Below are 21,023 nucleotides of genomic sequence, written 5' to 3' on the forward strand. Positions count from 1 at the left end.
CCTTCAGTTCACTCGCGTCCCGATGTATCTGATTCAAACTCAAAGTATCTTTCCGAGATACGAGACGACGTGTACGTACATGTACGCCCGACCGGCTTTTACCGTCCCGACTGCCTCCGCAGCGCAGCGGCCGCGAGTATGTACTAGCTAGCTAGGCAGCGCATATTCAGATATAGAGTAGAGTGAACTCCAAGTTCACCAAGAAAAAAGAAAAATCCCACGATGCCAAGGGTGCCAGACTGGGGAATGGGGAGGGGTGGAGAGAGAGAGACCAATCAACAGAAGAAACCGCGCGTACTGGCGCATTCTTGGAGGTCATGAACTGTCTGTCACAGACTAATCATAGCAATCTACACGCGCACGCAAATTCCTTTGCCTTGTGGTTTTGCCAGCCAGCTGTCGGAATGTGCTTTGAAGTTTCATGGCAGCCTGGCCTGGCTGGCCTGAAAGGGTGTCGAGTTTCAATCAATACCTACTGTTGTTTTATTCCTGTTTTAAAAAATGTTGTTTCACCTGATAGAAACGCGGAGATCGGGAATGTGTTACAGCTGTAGGGAAGAGGTTTTTGTTGTGTGTTGCACTTTGTGTGTGTGTGTGTGTGTGTGTGTGTTTGTTTTTCTCGGTTTGTTTTTCTTCTTTCTTTTTTCGTAAACACCAAACATGCCCTTTCCAATGTGGCCTTGGTGCCCCTCTGACTGACTTAAAGGACAAGTTCACCTTCACAGACATGTGGGTTGAGTGAATGCAGCAATATAGTAGCACACATCAATGAGAGTTTGAGGAAAATCGGACAATCCGTTCAAAGGTTATGAATTTTTGAAGTATCTGCTCAGTCACGGCTGGATGAGAAGACTACTATAGCTTGTGATGTCATTTATTATGAGTACAACTATACAAAGAAAGTATAAAGAAAATTCAAGATATTCTCACTTTTCTCACATAATAGACTAACACTCGACTTCTCTCTTTCAGAAGTCAGGGGGAATAATATTACCCCTAACATAAGTCAGTAACAAGTCGAAGAAATGTACACTTCATTCAAAAAGTCAACTTTTGTGAAATTCTCTTTTTATTTTCCTTATATCTTTGTACGCATGTCACATCATACACTGTAGTAGTCTTCTCCTCCAGCAGTGATTGCACAGATATCTTAAAAATTCATAACTTTTGAACGGATTATCGGATTTTCACCAAACTTTCACTGATGTGTTCTACTAACATTGTTGCCTTCACTCAATCCACATGTATATGAAGGTGAGCTTGTCCTTTAAGTGCCCTGGCCTCTTGGAAAAAGTGCCCTTTTCTAAATGGCCTTGCCCCTCCAAAATCCTATTTCGAGGCCTGTAAAAAGCTGCTAGATTAAATGTCAGATGTTTGCTCTTAATTTTGGAAATGAATAACGGTAATATTCGACTCCGTATTATACAAAAATAAATGTCGGATGTTTGCTCATACTTTTGGAAATGAATAATGGTAAGATTCAGCTCCGTACGGTGCTGAAATTAATGTCAGATATATGATTTTGCGTTCGGAAATGAATAGGGATAAAATACGGCTCCGGAAGATGCTGAAATAAATGTCGAATGTTTGCTTTGACGGTCGGATATAAATGATAATGAATTTCAACTCCGTATACGATGATAAAATAAATGCCGGAAGTTTACTTTTACGTTCGAAAGTAAATAATAATAATATTTAGCTCTGGAATATGCTAAAGTAAATGTCGAATTATCCCTTTGGCGTTCGGAAATGAATAACAATAATAATAAACTTCGTACAACGACGAGATAAATGTTGGATGTTTGCTTTTACTTTCGAAAGTGAATAGCAATACCATTCGGCTCCAGAAGATGCTGAAATAAATGTCAGATGATTGTTTTTACGTTCGGAAGTGAATAACAGTAATATTTTGCTCCATACGATGCTAAATAACTGTCGGATGTTTGCTTTTAAATTTCGAAATGAATAACAGTAACATTTAAATGCGTTTGATGGTGAAGTTAATGTTTGCTTTGACGTTCGGAAATGAATAACAATAGTATTCAACTCCGTCCGATGATAAATAAATGTCTGATGTTTACTTTTATGTTCGAAAGTAAATAGCAATAACAATCAGCTCCGGAAGATGCTAAAATAAATGTTGAATGTTTGCTTTGGCGTTCGGAAATGAATAACAATAGTATTCAACTCAGTACGATGATGAAATAATTGCTGGATCTTCGCTTTTACGTTCAAAAGTAAATGGCAATAACATTCAGCTCTGGAAGATACTAAAATATATGTCGAATGATCCCTTTGACGTTCGGAAATGAATAACAGTGATATTCAGCTCCGTACGACGATGAAATGCCGAATGTTCGCTTTTACGTTCGAAAGTAAATAGTGCTCAATAACATTCGGCTTCGGAAGATGCCAAAATAAATGTCAGATGATTGCTTGAACGTTCGGAAGTGACAAGCAGTAACATTCTGCTCCATAATTAAGATGCTAAAATAAATATCAGACATTTGCTATAAATTTAACATTTCGAAATGAATAACAATAACATTCAGTTGCGTTTGATGGTAAATGTAATGTCGGATGACGTTTGAATATGAAAAACAGTATAACATTCGGCTCCGTACGATGCTGAAATATGTCAGATGATTCATTTCACTTTCGGAAGTGGACAGCAGTAACATTCGGCTCCTTCGATCATAAAGTAAATGTCGGGTGTTTGCTTTTGAATTTGGAGATGAATAACGGTAATATTCTGCTCCGTACGATGCTAAAATAAGTAACAGATTGTTGCTTGTACATTTGGAAAGTATAAACGGTATCAATCGGCTCAGTTAGATGATAAAATAAAGAGCGGATGTTTGCTTTCACGTTCGGAAATGAATAAGGATTATATTCAGGTCCGTAAGATGATAGAATGAATGTCGGTTGCTTGGTTTTACATTCCGGAAGGTGTTAAAATACTTGTAAATGTTGAATGATTGCTTGAATTTCCACCAGAAATAAATAACGGTAATTTTTTGGCTCTTTACGATGCTAAAACAAATGTCAGATGTTTACAATGTCTGCAAATGCTCCCACTTTCTCATTTCAAACGTAAATTTTGACCAATTTAATAGGCATCAACTTTTATAATAATCTATAAGCCTATTTGCGAAATCTTAGAACTCAGAATAACGGTATAAGATGATTAAATTTTCTCCTTATTTTAGACGTGGGTACCTGTATCACTTCAGTAATACTTGATATTTATTTTTCTATGTTTAGTAGGATCGATAGTTTTGCTTGTTTGTTTTTCTTTTCGGGCCACCAAAAAATAAAAATCAATCATTTTGGTGGCCCGATCGGGCCACCGAAATAAAAGTTAGTGTGGAGCCCTGGCCTTTTGTGGATAAAGTGTCTTGCTTAAAGGCAAATATCGGGCTTCGAGGGGATTGAAACCGCAAACCCGTACCATGGCTAATTGATTCAGATTTTACTTAAGTACATGTACTTGAAGGTCAACTTTAGATAGACTTTTTTTTTTCTTTTTTTTTTGCGATACAGCTGGGGCTCCATGCGCATTTATTTACAACAACAGTATAATCGGAAGACGAGCAGAAAGAATGTCAGCACCAGGAGTAATCGCACCGGGCCGAAAGGGGAAAAGGAAAAGTATATCCTGAATCTATACCCCCCACATCGACAAGAAGACAAATGAAAAAAAAAGAAAAGAAAATGAATGGACCCACATGACGCATAATTTTGGTAAATCTGCGGGATATTCGTTATTTCATTTTGCTGTGTTCAAACTATACACCAGTATAGCTTTTCGAGTGTGATCTTAATGCGTATGAATGTTCTATATGGACTTTAAGTTTATAATGCGAAAGAGGGTAACTATATAACAATTAACGACATTGATAACGCCAAACAATAGGACATTTCAGAGTGCAAGAAAAATAAGACGTCCCGGAAGTACGCCAGACATCATGATTGCTTTTTTTGTTCCTTTCTAGCTCCACAGCATCACCTAGGAAATCGATTTGACCAAGAACAAAAGCGCGTCCCTCTTTTCTTCCTGGGCAATTACCCCGGACCCTTCCCCTGGCCCTAATCCTAACCATAACCCAAACTCCTCACCCTAAACCTAACCCTAATCTTTACTCTAACCTTACCATTAACCAGTATTTAGCGGGGGAGGGGGGGGGGGGGGTAATTGCCCTCTGGGGTTAATTGCCCGGATTAGGTTGCAACACACAACAAAAACCTCTTCCCTGGCCCTACACCTTCCCGATCTCCGTGTGTTGTCAGGTGAAACGACATGTTCAAATACAAGAATAAAACAACAGTAGGTATTGATTGAAACTCGACACCCATTCATGCCAGCCAGGCCAGGCTGAAATGTAACTTCAAAGCACATTCCGACAGCTGGCTGGCAAAACCACATGGCAAAGGAATTTGCGCGCGCGTGTGGATTGCTCAATAAAATTGGAGGGCCTGGGAGCGGGAAAACAAGGGTGATTACTGAGTAGTCTGTGAGTTATCAAAAGCAGACCTTTCGAACAATTGCAAACGTCATGATACTATTTTGTCTTCCTTTTGGACTGAAGAAAAAAATCACAAAGACGAGTTGAGTACACGTTGTATCACAATTTTTTACATAGCCATGCAAAACGATTACTACACTCATGTTATGACAAGAAGAATCAATATTCCAAGACAAATACAAAGCAGCCTCGGGTACTGACGGTGACAAGAAACGCCACGCATTCACAATGCACGTTGGGGAGCAACAGGGAGGTGGGAAGAGACTCTTCCCGCCTCAGGGATCAACATGGAGTTGGTAGGGAGGGGTGATCCTGGAATTTGTGAGAACTTCCCGATACTCCGTGACAACAGGGAGGTGGAAGAGAGACACTCCACCTCCCTGGTGACAACACGATTGTGACGATCTCAAAGCATGGACCCTACCACGCCCAGCAAATCTGCGTGCTACTTCTCAAAAATTTGAAGGAACTTTGTCTCTGATCTGTTGAGTTGTTTTTGCTGAATATCAGGAGCTTTTCATGCCTGACGTTCAAATGGATGGTTGCCAAAAATTTCATAATCTATAAATCTCTCAGTAATTTATTTTAGGCTGTTGATGCTGCCGTAAAAACATTAGAAATTTCATAGGAACTAGTCAGGATAAAGACAAAAAAAAATCTCCGCACAAAACAAATACAAGTATCTTTTATTGTCATTGGTAGTCAAATTTGTGTTATACAGATACATTGTATGATTAAAGCAATAGGTATAGTATTAACTATTGTATTACACGTAGTAACACTTTCATGGTAAGTTTGACGTTTTAAAAATCGCAGGAGAGTTTTTTTTTTAAGGAGTGCAACCATTTCTAAACGTGAAGGCATGATAAATGAAAGGAGAAAAAAAAAAAGAATCAGCGTTTGTAATCCTGGGTCTTCGACTTGAGCTATCTTTAATTAAACATTCCTTCTCTGTTCATCTCCAAGACCCCAGACTGTTCATGACCTCCGAGAATGCGCCAGTACGCGCGGTTTCTTCTGTTGATTGGTATCTCTCTCTCTCTCCACCCCTCCCCATTCCCCACTCTGGCACCTTGGCATCGTGGGATTTTTCATGTTTCTGGGTAAACTTTCATGTGAAGCGTGCCTATCAAGTCACCACTTGACTCACCTGCTGGCAGTGTAATAATGCGAGCAGAAAGTGGTAGACATTTTCTTCTGCTGCAGCTACTTTTACTGCCGAAATACTCGGCTTTGTCACCACACACTACCACCAGTTATTCGGCGAGACACACGTTGTGTATTGGAATATAAATGGACTTTTGCACCTTCCTGAATTGAGTAAGTGTCTGACCGTCGTTGAAATCGTGACATCGCTAACGTTAGACAGTCGGCGTTAGTTTTAGGCTTGCGTATGCGTGATTTCATGGGTTCAATGTTCGATGGAATATGTTGGCTGTGGGGAAAAATGTGGCTTCGAAATTTTTGCTTGCCCGATTCCATTGACTGCGCCCATGAGTACAAATTTGACGACCATGACAATACGACATTGCCAGGGGAGTTCTGCTCAACTACAAAATCTTTTCGGTATTTGATATCGCTATTTAAATGCCTTCCGCCGGCAGGAAATTGTCCGTAGTAAATATTACGAACGACAGTTACTTAACCGAGGCATCTCCGAGTCTCGCAATTTCCGAGATTTCTTGCCAGTCCACATGACAAGTCCGCTAACGCAAGATCTAAAAATTAACGCAAAGTAACGATCTGTAACGCACAGTAACGATCTGTAACGATCTGTAACGATCATTCACGCACGGTGATCGTTAATTTTGTAACGCAGAAAGATTAACGCAGTACCGATCGGCGCTTGCGTTACACGTAAATTTAACGCAAAGTTTATTTTGGTATATACTGTAAATGGTCATTTCACATAACATGTTGGCTCCATAAAAATCATATCCATGAAGTATGGCAAATGTATGGTATGATTATAATCCATATTTTTTGCATCTGAGGGCAGCTTAATGGTCAACTTAGTGTAAAACCAGAAACATTCGCGACATGAAATTTGCAAGATGTGATGGCAACTACATGTAGCATTCAATACATAGTGTAAACAAAATTTTAACATGCATTTTTTTGTTCGGGAATCTTGGCTCCTCATGAAATTTGTGAAAGTTTCATTATGCGTGCACAAATTTCTGGTTTTACAGTTGGCAGGAATAAAAATATACCCATTATTAAAGATATTTTAAATTCAAGTACACAGACCTACACATTAGAGGCATTACAATATATGCCTCTAGTGGACGGAGAAAATTGAATGTTAGTGTGTTTGATGTAGTCTGAGTTGTATAGAAATTCAGAAATCCCCTTCCCCACGTTTATGTAGGATGTCAAATGAAGAACTGTTCAGAACCGAGTGGATTTCATTTCACGCCTTCTAATCTCATTGTGAAAATATTGAATACAGATAGCGTATTGTATTCTGTCTCCTGTGGTTTTTTTTAAATATTTATAAACTGTCACAATTACTGTTTTTATTACAATCTGGTATTCATGGAACAATCTTCAAACAAATTTCATCTACGAGATCAAGCTTAGCAAAAGAAAAGAAGAAGAAAAGATTGGTCTTGTGTAAAAGTTTCCACATTTACAGTCTTGTGCTATAATCTTATTCGTCATGTGTTGATGGAATGCATCTTGATTGACATTTTCTGCATTGTATTGGATAACTATTGAAATTGCTGTTTTCATAGAAATGTTTTTCCTACCAACAATTTTCATGTGTTTTTTTTTTTCAGTTTGCTTCTTGTGTGTTGGTATTAGTAGTCACATGTTGATTTTTTTCATTTTCATAGCCCATTCTAATTAAGACTGCCTCTACGAGATATTGATTGTATGACATGTGCACATCATGTGTTCAATGTTCAAGAAAAGGTGATGGAAGATAAAAGAAGTGATGGTATTGTGAGTTAGCAAGCATGATGGATTTATCTGTCCATTCATCGTAATTTACCATGGTCATTGCACACTAGTGTGTTGATGATTTTTTTTTTCTTTAATAATCACCTCTGTAAAAGTTCATGAATTGTTCATACTCAACCGAGCTGCTGCGAAAACTGTTCATACGTAATATCTTATTTTTTGTTCAGAAACATCAGTTGTTGTTTAACTTTAATCTTTTTTTTTGTGACTTTCTATTTTAAGATTTGTCCCCCTTTTTTTCTATTTCGTCGCTCCAGATTCAATTTCCAAGAGAGTGCACTGTCTGGCCCCCAATGGCCCAGAGTAATCAACAGCCACGCCCCCAATCCAGGCAACCAATCACAGACTTTGATATGCGTGACGCCCACAGGCAGTCCACCAATCAACAGCAAGAAGAACAGCAGAGTAATCAACAGCAGTAGAAAGGGGGAAAAAAATCACTCCAGGGTGGGATCTTCTATTTATTGTACTACGTGTGTGATCTTCATGTTTCTTGTGTAAGTACTGGCATTTTCTCAACATTTTAGGCAGAATACTTAATACATTTAGGACTGCATCTTCATACAGTAAGCTTTTCAAAGCTTGCATTGTACTTGTGAACAACTTGTTTACGTAAATTGCATTCGTGGCATTATGCTAGCTTGGCATGTTTACAATAGGAAAGGTGGCACTACAGGTTGCTAGAATGCTAATCGTTTTCCGGCTTCCAAGTTATGTGTGACTCTTTTCAGCGAGGATCCTTGACATTTGCCATACAATGCAGTGGGTGTGTTGGAGGATAAACCAATTGACTTCAGAGTTATTTTGCTTTCGTGACCACAGCCTACGACCCATGTCAGTTTTGACATGCAAAAGGTTAATCTTTTTTGCAGCTGCCATCCTCTCACAGCTGTTGTGAAAATGGAAATGTAAGAGTTGAATGTCGATTATTAATAATTAATATCACCATGTGTACATACATTGTATATACATATATTCTTATGTCTTGGTTAATGTGGTCTTGGTTGATGAACACCATGTGCTTCTTTTTCGTTCATTCTTAATGGCTCTTTGTATCCCACTATTATTTTTTCTAAAGCACTTTACCTCTGAGACAATACGCTTTCTCCTGATATGCTCGCTGACAAAGATATTTTAAAAGTATCGTGCATACACGTATGTTCACAATTTCAGCCAATATGCTATGTGCTAATTTTAGTCATTGGAATGGGGGCACCTTTGATGATTTCTTGTATTTTCATTGTGGTGGTTGATACCTGTATGCTTTGTGTGTTCAATTATAACTATTCATGGTGTCTTACTATTCTCTTTGCAGATTTTGTCCTGCTTCTTGCCTGAATGAGGCTACCAGAGTTTCTTCCTCATGACGCTTTGATAGTTTCTGTTCCAAGTCAGCATTTCTGCCCAGCGCAGTCGTTCCCGGTTCTCCAATCAGCCAAATTCGCTGTCCTCCCTCCCCCGTTACCGCGACGACTCATGCAGGTCCGCTCATCTCCAGTTTTGTAACATCGATATCGCTCAGTCGCGCGCAGCATCCATCCAACCAGAAGGCCTGGTCGGCACAACAGGTTGTGGCAGGTTAGCGCACCTCCTCCTACGAAGCTTCTGATTGGTCGAGATCCAGACAGGGCCACCAGAAATCACCAATCATGGTGGGCTTTGCTCCAATCGACGTCAATCCATCAGTTTACATCAAGTTGGCGAGTGCAGGGTTAGGGGGCTGCATCGCTGATGTTATCACATTTCCCCTCGATACCGCCAAAGTCAGACTCCAGGTAAGTGTCTTCCTTAATTCTGTCTTTTTTTAAACAAAAGAAAAAAAGAAAGGTGTGATAAAATCCTGCAACCATTTCTTTTCTCATTCTTCTGGGTTTATGGAAATCTATGAGAGCCATGTAGAATAATGCCTATAACTTTTTCCCCCAAGCAATAAAGCAATGAGAAAGAAATAAAAAGGACAAAACACCTTTACATTGACGCAACAACGACCTGGGCTCTCCAGGGGGTACATATCATAGACATCACCAGTGGTATATTGTGTCTGTGTGTCCCTCATAAATAAGATTAAATGAACAAGTGTGTGTGTGTGTGCGCCAGAAATAAATATTTTGAATGAGGAAGTTATGAGTGCAGCAAGTGGGAATTTCTGATGTGACAGCTCTTTGTAGCACTCCATGAGATGATACATGTACCTTCGAATGTTACTCATGCCATAAGGACTCGCAGAGCATTTTGGACCCGTGCTTAATGAAGAAATTTTACATTATGGGTATAATTGGCATTATATGAGACTATGTTTTTCCTGATATTGATTATGGAATCTTGTTCCATTATTATGTACTGACTGGGGCTGATATTTCCTGTTGAGTACACTGTGGATGTAAACCTGAAGAGAAGAGGGGTTAAAAATTAGCTTGTTATACAACAAATAATACATTAAAAAACAAAATACAAACAACCCCCCTAAAAAACAAAACAAAAAACAAAAACCCAAAACAAAGCCGAGGCATTCATGTATTGTATGTATCTGTGTAGGTCGAGAAAGAAATTGCCATGAAGATTGTTCAGGATATGTCTGTTTTTCTTGTCCCTCATTGTTTTTCCCGTTGGTACACAGTAGCGGGGGGAAAAAAATACTCTTCTTTGTCTGAAAAGTTTACGCTCCTTTTGATATGAAATCATGCATGCCACAGCTTGTATTCAATGTGGGCAGGGAAGTTCCTATAGTATGAGGAAGGTCGCTCATGTGAGTGACTGTTGGTGCATCAAAAACAAAAATGTATTAGAGATGTTTGTGCCATTTGACATTTGCAGAGGGGTCCCATTGATGTTGAGTGTTCCCCTTTCTCAAAAATAGCTTTCAGTGTTCATGTATTTGGTTTCTGATTATCCACATACATGTATATACTATATATTTAGCGAGTCTAATTTTTTTGTGTTAATCAGGACTTCCTGACAATTCCGCAAGTGGTTAGTGGAGTTCTGTTCTGAAAAGAGAAATAGATATACACCTTGTACAGTATGTACATGATTTGTATGCATGAACATTGCATTCATTATGAGATTAGAGTGAAGATTTTTGCATGCTTTAAAAGTCGTGAATAGCACCTGACTCAAGAAATTCGTGAAAATAAAAACCTTGCAAAATGTACGCTGTACAGTGTATACTGTATTCATTGAAGCTTTGAAGTATTGAAGCAAAACAGGATTTTAAGTTCTTTGCATTGTATCAAAAATGAATTGTAAAAATATTTAGTGTCAATTGTTCATAGGCCCGTACCGCCTTGCATGATTTGTCAACTGTAAAATGTGATAAGAATTACCAAACAGTTGGTTACCAATACAACTATTGTATACCTAAAGATTATACCCTCCTTCGCAAACAATATTTGGGTGGGGGTGGGGTGGGGGGGGGGTGGGATTGTCATTGTTATTGCAGTGATAACCAGTGGTAAACATTTTTCAAATAAGCAATTCTTTGTCATATCATACTGACAACACTCTTTGTTCTTATTTTTTATGTGGGTGTGTACTTTACTCAAAGGGACCAGATGTCTGTAATTCTACTTAACCTTTTATAGCGAAAGATGGTTTATCAAAACTAGCCAGTACTCTGCGCTGAAAGTGTTTAACATAGTGTTATTGAAATGCCAGGTGGTGCAATTATTGTAATCACTGGTGATATATGCCGGAATTAGATTGGCTGGTTAAAGAAGGCTACTGCCAGGAAAAGGCTGCTACAGTGTATGTACAAACTGTAGATGACAGCTTGTAGGGGCGACAACAGAGAGAATATGACGCAGGGAGGATAGAGCTCTCTGCATATATTGCCCTCATCCCCTCTACCCACCCCTTCTCTCTCCCCCTCCCCCTCCCCCCCCCCAAAAAAAAAAAAATAATTATAATTATGCAGCTTAGTGCACACAGGCCTCTTGTGCACAGTAGCCACATGACTGTACTGCGTGGGTTTCTAGAATCAACTTTAAGCTTTGGAAAGCATACATTTTACTTTTTCTTTCATGAATTGTATTAAAAGCAATGTTCTGTTATCATTAGGTATTATTTGCAGTCCTTTCTTTCTTTTTTTTGGGACAGGAAATGGTTTCCCATGTAGGAAAAATTACACTATTTTCCATGGACAAACATAATGGAAGTTCCACTTTAACGTTTAGCTGTTTGCCGAGTGGTACTTGACCTAACATACCCGTGTTACATTATTTTGTGTTGCAGTATCCTGATCTAGCAATTAGTAAACTGTTGAAAGATGTTCAGGTAAACGTAAAGATAGAGGGAGGAAGAATGTGAAATGTTTACATTCTCGTATTGATATTCATCTTACACTCAACATTAGATCCAAGGTGAGAGTTCGGGATCCTCGCAGAAGGCAACCTCCAAGCGACCCAAGAGTGCCAACTTCCGCTACCGAGGCGTCTTCGGAACAATATGGACCATCGTGCGCCAGGAGGGTCCGCGGGGCCTCTACAACGGCCTGGTGCCAGGCCTCCAGCGCCAGATGTGCTTCGCGTCGGTGCGCATCGGGCTCTACGACTCCGTCAAGGCGTTCTATGCAGGTGCCCAGAAAGTCGGTGCGTTGGTGGCTTCTGCCGGTCTAACACTTCCCCATCAAATCAGGCCTCCCTCAGCCAAACACCCCCCTTCCTCTCCCTCTCCACCCTGTGATACTCTTTCAATAAAGTGGTTATGCTACAATAATGTAGTTGCACCACATCAAGTATCAAAGCCAGCTGAACATTATCACCAAAATATTTCTACTCTGGTCATCAAATGTGATGTCTTTGTTGGCCTATTTTCTTTTCGGACAGACTGATTGAAATTTTGTCTTTTCTTTTTACATGACTTTAGATGAGAACTCTGGATCCCAATTATCATTACGTGAATTGAGAGCATTCCTTTCTGTAGAAGACAACAGATTGTACATCACTGTGTAAAGTCCAGTTCAGCCTTTGGGTTCAAACTCTATTTTTCCATCCTCTTTTTTTCAGTCGAACACAACCATGCTATTATGATCACTGCAGACGATTTCTTCGTCTAGAATAGCAGGCAGACAGTTGTTTTTGTGTGCTCTTGTACACCTGTTAAACAAAGCTCTTATTTGATTTAGATGACCCCTGGATAAGGTGCAAACAATGTGTAGTCATAAAAGAGATTGAAAAGAATAGAGTTAGCCTTGAGATGAACAAATTCAGAGTTTCAAAGCAGTTGTAATGATCAAATCAAAAACAAAGCCCCACTCCCCCCCCCCAAAAAAAAAAACAAAAACGTGGGCTTTACCCTTGTCAAAGATGTGCTGACTTCTGTTATTAAATGCATATCCAGTCGTGAGAAAAATATGGATATCGAGAATCAAAATCTTATTTGAAAAGAAAAGTTCCCTGCATTTATTCGGCCTGATCTATCCCAGGTAGAGGCACTCTTTCAGTTTCCATTCATGTAGAACAGTTTCATGCTGCTCCTGCCTTTGGTTTCCCCCGCTTTCCTTTTGCTAACAAAAATACATGGCAGACTGTATAAAGTGTGCATGGCTTCTCGATCATACTCCTGTCATCCCCTATGGCATGCAGTATCTCTGTTCTCCACCATCAATAGCCTCAAAATCTACTTCTCATATTGTCTTATTGTAATCATGCTTCTACTTGCATTGTGTACCATATTATATATGCATGTAGACTTCTTTCTAGTCTCACTGTCTGCTGTTGTTAGTGTCTTAATATAAATTTACATTTCCCTTTCTGTGCCAGTGAGTTGAGAGTGGACAAAGTTCACACACATATACCTATGGACAGGGTATCTGGATCACACTTTTATAAGGAAGTCTACTATCCTCATAGTCTGACTCAGTTGTTATTTTCACATTTATTTCCTTTTATTCTCTTTGAACTTTCTTTATTTAGCAGTTGTAGTGTCTATTTCTGACCCCCCCCCCCCCCCCCCCCCCCCCCAGAATGGTGAAACAGATCCTGGTTTACTGATAGTGCCTGATTTTCTGAAACCATGCTAATTTCTTTACTTTCAAGAACTTTGATATGCAAGTCACTTTGAGGTAGTTCTTCTGTTTCTGTTTGTTTGTAACAAACTTTTTCATATCTTTGGAAAATCCAGATAGATCCAACTACATGTAAATCACAAAACCTTACCATTGCTGTAGTTTTCCGTTGTGTCAAAAAGAAAAGAAAAGCAAGTATCATTAAAAAAAAATGCAGTGATCTCTTTTTGCGTCCTTTGTAAGAAGACCTATTGGTGCAAAAAGAGAGAAACATGCATATATACAGACAGACAGACAGACAGACAGACAGACAGACAGACAGACAGACCAAAGGCCATGTTGTCAGTTCCTAAGCTGTTGCATCAAAGATGTCTTTTTTTTTTTCTAATTCACCGAACCACAAATTATTATATTATATACACCACCACCACCAAAAAGAAAAAGAAATTAAGAACAAAAACTAAAAATATCTTCAGCAAAACTGCTATATTTCAAGCAAGGAATGTTGTAGTCAAATAATTCGTACACACACCCACTTAGAGTGCACATTTCATTTTTTTTTTTTTTTGGGAGGACCATTTCATGCACTGTAATTCAAAGTTCCAAGACAAGAATTACAAGAAGATGTGTATACGTGTGTGTGTTTGATTGTGTGTGTTTCGGGGGGGGGGGGGGGGGGGGGGGGGAGGGGGGAGGGCTGGAGGGAATTCACATTTATATTCCCACTTCCGCTCAACGCACTCACATACGCTCGGGCAGAAAAAAAAAGAAGTTGTGCCAATTGTCTGTGCAGAGGTTTTGCCAATTGTGTGTGCAATGCATCTTTGAGCACAGTAAAGTGGAAGCAGATCCTAGTAGGTCTGTGGTGGAAGAAATGCCATCCATGCATGCAGTGATGTCTTTCACACCTCAGAGACTGGCTGATTGTCAATCTGCTAGTGCGTACTGAGTGTGATCTCTGATTGTTAGTCGCTGAGGCCAAGCGGACGACTTGTTTGTCAGTCTCTGAAGGTCGCGCCGCTCTCAAGGACAAATGTGCAAAGAGGATTTGGGATGAATATAAAAGGGCATGACCTTTGACTTGACATGAATGCATCCGCCCTGCAGGGAGATGGGAACAGAGAGAAGTGAGTGTGTGTATGTGTGTGTGTGTGTGTGGGCGTGTGTGTATTTCTTGTATATTGCATATTGTGTTGCGTGTTTAAGTGCCTTCAAAAAATTTTGGGGTGGGGCATATCAGGGATACCTCCTTTTGGTTGTTTTGTCACACGAAATACCATGTGCTATGAAAATGTTGTGTAGGTGCATTTGGCTGTGTATCACATGAAGAACATTGATAATGAAATGAGAGCGGATGTGAATGTGTGTGTTTGCTGGTATTAGATGATATATATACATACTGATGGCAACACTAGGGATAAACATCAGCCTGAGAGCTGGGTGTTATCATAAAAGACATCATACTTAATAGCAGACTACTTCACACACATGGAGAGAAAGATACGTGTACAATGTAGCCTAGTTATCCTTCAAGTTTAAGTAATGCAACAATTGACTTCTATACCTGATGAAATGTACATGTACATTGTATGTAGCTGATCTGGTAATTCGGGTGTGAACATCACTTTGTGCGCTAAATAAATGAAGAGATATACGTATACATATGTATGTGTATTTAATATACACACTGACACACACAGTGATGGTCACAAACACACTCTCACACACATGCATACTCAAACCTTTCCTATGCCAACAAATTCTCTCTCTTTCAGTCACAGTGACGTTCAGTACCAGCACTTTTATGTTGGAGATTATTTTTTGTCGTTTTCTCTTTCTTTCTTTTGGCTTCTGACCTATATGCTACCAGCCAAAGTTACATGTATGCAGATGCATCAATACTGTATCACTAGCAAGAAGTGCCTTGTGTAATCTATCCTCTGCAATGTACCCTCATTATTTTGTATTCTGAATATTTAATCCATAAAACCTACTCGAGGGCAGGTAGGACAAATATACCATCCAGGCTATCATATTTTGTCTGGTTTAGTTCCGTGGAACATTTAAGAGTTCAAATTCCAGGTGGTGTCCTGTGCTGTTAGTGTGGAATATAACAGTACATATAAGTACTGTTGTAGCCAGGGAGAAGGGAGAAGAAAATAGCAGAGAAAGATAAAGGCATACCTTTTTATGCCTCTGCCCGAAGGGTGCCGGAGGCATTATTATTATTATTTTAATGAAATGATAAGGGTACTGTTTCTTTCAATACTCATGCCTTACATGCAAGACAAAATCTCAGTATGTACAGTAGTCATGTTTTAAAGTGTATTTATGTTCCTCATTGGATATACAATATAGATAATGCAGTAACAGCATATTATTAGGAGCAGTTACCTTCCTTGATTTGTGTGACCAGTCCCTTGTTGAAAAAACATTTTTCTTTTTTCCTTGTACAGTGGCTTTCCTCCATTGCTCAGAGAAGTAACCACATTTTTATTTACATTTCTAGTTATTCGAGTTTCACAAACCAACAGATGTGTGTGTGGGGGGGGGGGGGGGATGAGGAATGTCTTTCAAGGTATTGATTTTAGTGTGTCCAAAGTTGCTATCTCTATTGTGTATTTGACATTAATTGTGATTATGTATGAGCATTGATAATGAGAATGTTTGTTTTGTTTCTTTCTTCTTTTTTTTCTGTGTAGACTATGGTGGTGTGAACATTCTTACGAGAATTTGTGCTGGGATAACTACAGGGGCATTTGCCGTGACTTGCGCCCAGCCCACCGATGTGGTCAAGATCCGCATGCAGGCTCAGGGCAATGCCGAGCTGACAGGCGCCCCCAAGAGGTACAGCGGTGCCATGAACGCATACCAGACCATCGCCAAAGAGGAAGGAGTGAGGGGCCTGTGGAAGGGTACGTTTGTGTTTCTCACAACAGTAGGGACTCTGAAATAAGCTTAAAAGCGTAAACTTGAAGAGCTGATAGAAGACCAAAAAGTTCCTTCCCAGTTCAGCGTAATTTCTAATTGCAAAATGTTCCTTCTCCTTGTCAAAACTAAATAGCATATGTGCCAAGACTGAAGGTAGATAAAGTAACTGATGAGCACCCAAAGAGAGCTGCCCCATGAATACCAACATCTTTTATTTCATTGTTCAAATTTCCATCAGTTTCACATGACAAGGTCAGCCTTGCGACATAACTAAGTGTTTGGGATTACGAAGGACTTGTGCAATTTCCATTAGTTTCACTTGAGAAGAGATGATGAAGATTCATTCATCACAGCAACAGAGTGTAAATGCATCTGCCAAAGAAGCTCCATGCGATAACTATCATTAAGAACTTTGAAATGATACAGGCTTGTGTAGTGAGTCAATAACAAGTGCCCGTGTTGTTGAACGTGTCACAAAAAGGTCATTCTTGTGACATTTCTACTGTGTGTTTGGGATTATAAAGGACTTGGGCAATTTACCTTTGGCTCTCTGTCAGTCAAGGGCTACTGCTTCTGGAAGCGTGCACCAAGAATAAGTTTGAGGGCAAAAAGATTGCATGGTTGTTGAGTTTTATTACTTGAGTACTGTGACAAAGGCTGATTTGCCCATTCGTATGCTGCTGAAGTCAGCACAAAGTACCAATTTCCGGTCTTGCACAGTAAAACCATTATCTTTGATGTTTTCTTTGCCTGTGCTGTCATCCATAACTCATGTAGTTACCCAGCAAGGTCAAAGATCATTTGAGTTAAAAACTACAGATTTGATACACAGAATATATTTGTATTTGGACACATTTTTAGAAGAAGGGAATTTCAAGCTTTGTTTTGTGGTGGTTTTTTTTTAATCATACAGGCACCATGCCTAACATTGCCCGGAACTCAGTGGTCAACGCCAGCGAGGTGGTGGCCTACGACCTCATCAAAGAAGCCATCTTGCGGCGCAGGTGGATGAACGACGAGTTCCCCTGCCACTTTGTCTCCGCCTTTGGGGCGGGGTTTGTGACCACCTGCGTGGCCACTCCCGTGGACGTGGTGAAGACGCGCTACATGAACTCTGGCATGGGCCGGTACCGAGGGGCCATGGACTGCGCTACCCAGATGTTCCGAAAGGAAGGGCCTTTTGCCTTTTACAAAGGGTGAGAAAACCCACCAGTGGCTTGTTCGAAGAATTGCTTTGGCCAAATATCAGAAAAACTCGTCATGGACCAGCATCATAGCACCAACACACCTCCGCTTTGGCCGCTAGTCACAAATTATGTATCTTGCAACGAGTTTTAATGTGACATCATACTGCACCATTTTGTGCAAAAAAAAAAACCCTCCAAAAGCGTAATTGTATGCAGTTTTCTGGTGAGACTCCCAAAATTATTCTTGGGCCATGTGGGAATCTTAACTCTCTTGAGTTTACCATAGATAAGAAGACTAAAGTCCAACAAATAGACCACTTACAGTTTCAAAATCGGCAGACTAAAAATGAGAAAGTCATTGAATTTTCAAGTTTATCCATTATTTACAAACCAGAAATATGACAAAGTGCTGCTATGTACTCCCTGTTTATACAGATCAGATGTCATTTGCAAATGCCACCTCTGTACCAAGTTGTATACATTTTTCCCTTGTTTTACCTAACCAAAGTCTAGTGCAAGTTCACGTGTTTTGTCATTTTTTGTTTTTTTTTTATTTTAAATGGCTTCATTGTTTCCATTTGTGTTCACCCAGATTCACACCACAGTTCCTGAGACTCGGCGCCTGGAACATTGTCATGTTCGTCAGCTTCGAGCAGCTCAAGAGAGGCATGGTGATACTGTCCACCCAGAAGAGCTAGGATGAAGAGAATAATAGGATGCGTTGCCATGGTGATAAAACTGCTCTTTGCCCGCCCCCCTTAATGTGAGGACCTGGCTGGCAGTACCTTTTGCGCTTTTCGTCAAATCACGAGCCGTGAATGATGCTTTCTTCATCAATTTTGCAGGAAGACGTGATCTACGAGGCAATGATAATGATTGGCAAATCGCATTTCAAGGACTTGTAGATTTGACGTCCACACCTGAGGGCTCTTCCATTGTCACTTGCCCACCAGTGACCCCATTCGTGGAGATATTCTTCAGAGCAAAGCTGATGAAAGAAGTGAAAGTGGTAGTCTCACATCCAGCAAGCAAATGTATTAGAAAAATGACTCTTTTTTTCTTTCATTTTTTCCAGACACAAATCGTGATTGAAATATGTGTCTGGAATGAGAGAATGTAGAAATATCAATTCTTCCTATTACGGTCATTATCTATTAACTTATGGTATGAAGGATTTCTAACTTGCTAATTTACAGCTTCTTTTGTGTTTTGATAGGACTGGGAGGGATATGTTTGATTAGGTTTTTTACGGAATGGGTCATTTGTTCAGTCTGGTGAATTATCGAAAAGTCTGAAATTGACCAGCCTGAATGGGCAAGTGCTCGTGGAAGAAATAAAAATCTGCATGGATGGAGCCCTGCATGCTGTACAGTTGACTGCTCTGATTAGATTGCTCTGCTGTTGTTGGCTTGCGATCATGCAGAAATTGTTGAATATTAGGCAGTGCAATGAAAAAAAAAAAAAGCTGTATAATGCTACATGTATGTATATGACTGGGTCATATTGAATGCCAAAAGCAATTTGTTGCTGGTAGCTGAGTGTAAAATGAATGCCTGTTTGATGCAAATCATGTGACAGTTGCTGAGCAGTTTTTTTTTTTTTCTGAATCTGTTTTTGTGTTATTGGCCCATTGAATTTTGCAATCTTGCAGACATAACCAAAAAAAAAAATTATTCTGTTTTATAGTGAAAATATGAAGCGAAAGATTTTGGAATGCATTAATTTCATTTCGCTAACAGGATGTGTTTTACATCGCTCCTGTAATTACTAGCAGTATTACTCTCATGCCAGAACAATGTGTATAACCATCATTTTAATCACATTTGCCAATATTGTTGGCAAGACATTACTGAGCCAAACTGATGAATATTTTGCTGGCATTTAAACTCCACGATACATAGTAACGCAGACCATGTGCCAACTGATTTTTGATGAGCGAAAGACCTTGTATTATCCATAAACCAAAGCTCGAGGAGGGAGACGTGTGTACTGTTACCTCCTTCATCACCTTCAGGGCACTGTGAGAATATTTTTTTGTTGGCTATCATAAAATCGTTGATATAGTTGCCACGCAAGGTCTGGAAGAGCTAAGACTAGGTACACCAGTTCACTCGCTCAGTAAATTCTTGATGGTAGTGTTTTGGAGGATTTGCTTGGGGGCGCTTCCCAACCCCCCAACCCCCCAGGAATGGTCTTACAGTTGGAGGCTATATGTATCTGGACATCTGTGTCTGCAGCATTCTGATACTTGATTTGATGATTATGTTCTTTACACTGTGATATGAAAAAAGAAAAGAAAAAAGGAATGGGCAAAAGGTAGGTGGCTGGGTAAAACACAGTGATGCAAATCTAATGTCTGAACAAGATGGAGAAATAAACCTTTTCTACAAAAGGGTTTAGCTTACATAAGCAAGATGGGATGAACAGATGAGAAGTAATGAAAAGAAATGAAATGATAAAGGAATGGAGCACTCTGAGTAAAAATCTTGCACAACTTTGTCCCAAGAGGGAAGTTGTTGCATATTTTTTGATGTGCTCTGTGTAAAAAGGGATGAGTTCGCGACACTGCAGTGGATGTATACAGTATGTCGTCATGGAAATAGGCGAATGAGAGAAGAGAAGCATCCATGCCAAGAAGAGGGAGGATTTAGTCCAGGATGACTGGGATGGTTCCCGAGACTGGGACAGCCCTTAACAAGAGGAGGGACATGACTTGATCAGAATTAAGTCAAGATAAAGAAGATTAAGGAGGGCGATGCACTGAGACATGATAATGGCAGATGAGTTTAAAGCGATTTGATGTAATGAGGGAGAATTTCTGAAATAAATAAGATACCATCTATCAAAAGTCTGAATGTTACGTTTAGTATGACTATATATGATTTTGATTTCTTAAACTATTGGGTTCGGTGACAGATTTATCGATGATTGTGTACTTGTAAATATGAGATTATTTTATTCTGCTATGAAAGCTGGGATGAAGTTGTGAAAAAAAAAAGTACATGTATATGTACAAGATTGATGAGATCTAGAGATCTGTAACGTATGTCAAGTGAAAAGTTGTGATTCTCGTGGTAGTACTAAGTATAACCCATATGTACTGTGTACATGCAATCATGTTGTCAACATTATAAACTCATATTTCATGTCTCCAAAGGATTGTAGTGCTGTAATACACGTGTAAGTGTAATGGTGCAACTGTGTATCCACTAATGCAATATTAATAATTATACACAGCACTTACACCTCACGAAAAGATGACGGTGACACTACTGCTTTGGTGCCTTCATTTTAAACTTTTTGATATCAACCAAAGTGATATATACTACTTAACTGCTGGCCAGGCACTGTTCGAATATTTTTCATTCCTGAAGGAAAAAAAATGGGAAGAAAGCACAAAAAATATTG

General features: G+C 39.6%; 1 protein-coding gene across 1 annotated transcript in view; it reads left to right on the top strand.

The window, feature by feature from the left end:
• The window catches only part of LOC139732821 (dicarboxylate carrier UCP2-like), a 34,879-nt gene extending 15,674 nt beyond the window's left edge, over positions 1 to 19,205 (top strand). Inside the window, exons 2-7 of the mRNA XM_071643664.1 lie at positions 7,751 to 7,990; positions 8,809 to 9,268; positions 11,845 to 12,079; positions 16,200 to 16,412; positions 17,342 to 17,624; positions 18,208 to 19,205. Coding sequence (XP_071499765.1) covers positions 9,143 to 9,268; positions 11,845 to 12,079; positions 16,200 to 16,412; positions 17,342 to 17,624; positions 18,208 to 18,313 — 963 coding nt within the window. The 5' untranslated portion in view covers positions 7,751 to 7,990; positions 8,809 to 9,142 and the 3' untranslated portion in view covers positions 18,314 to 19,205. The remainder of the gene's footprint in view (positions 1 to 7,750; positions 7,991 to 8,808; positions 9,269 to 11,844; positions 12,080 to 16,199; positions 16,413 to 17,341; positions 17,625 to 18,207) is intronic.
• The last annotated feature ends 1,818 nt before the right edge of the window (positions 19,206 to 21,023 follow it).

This window comes from Diadema antillarum, unplaced genomic scaffold (genome assembly GCF_040938485.1).
Source record: "Diadema antillarum isolate AM-2024a unplaced genomic scaffold, OU_Dant_1.0 seq00000451_RagTag, whole genome shotgun sequence".
Classification (NCBI taxonomy): domain Eukaryota; kingdom Metazoa; phylum Echinodermata; class Echinoidea; order Diadematoida; family Diadematidae; genus Diadema; species Diadema antillarum.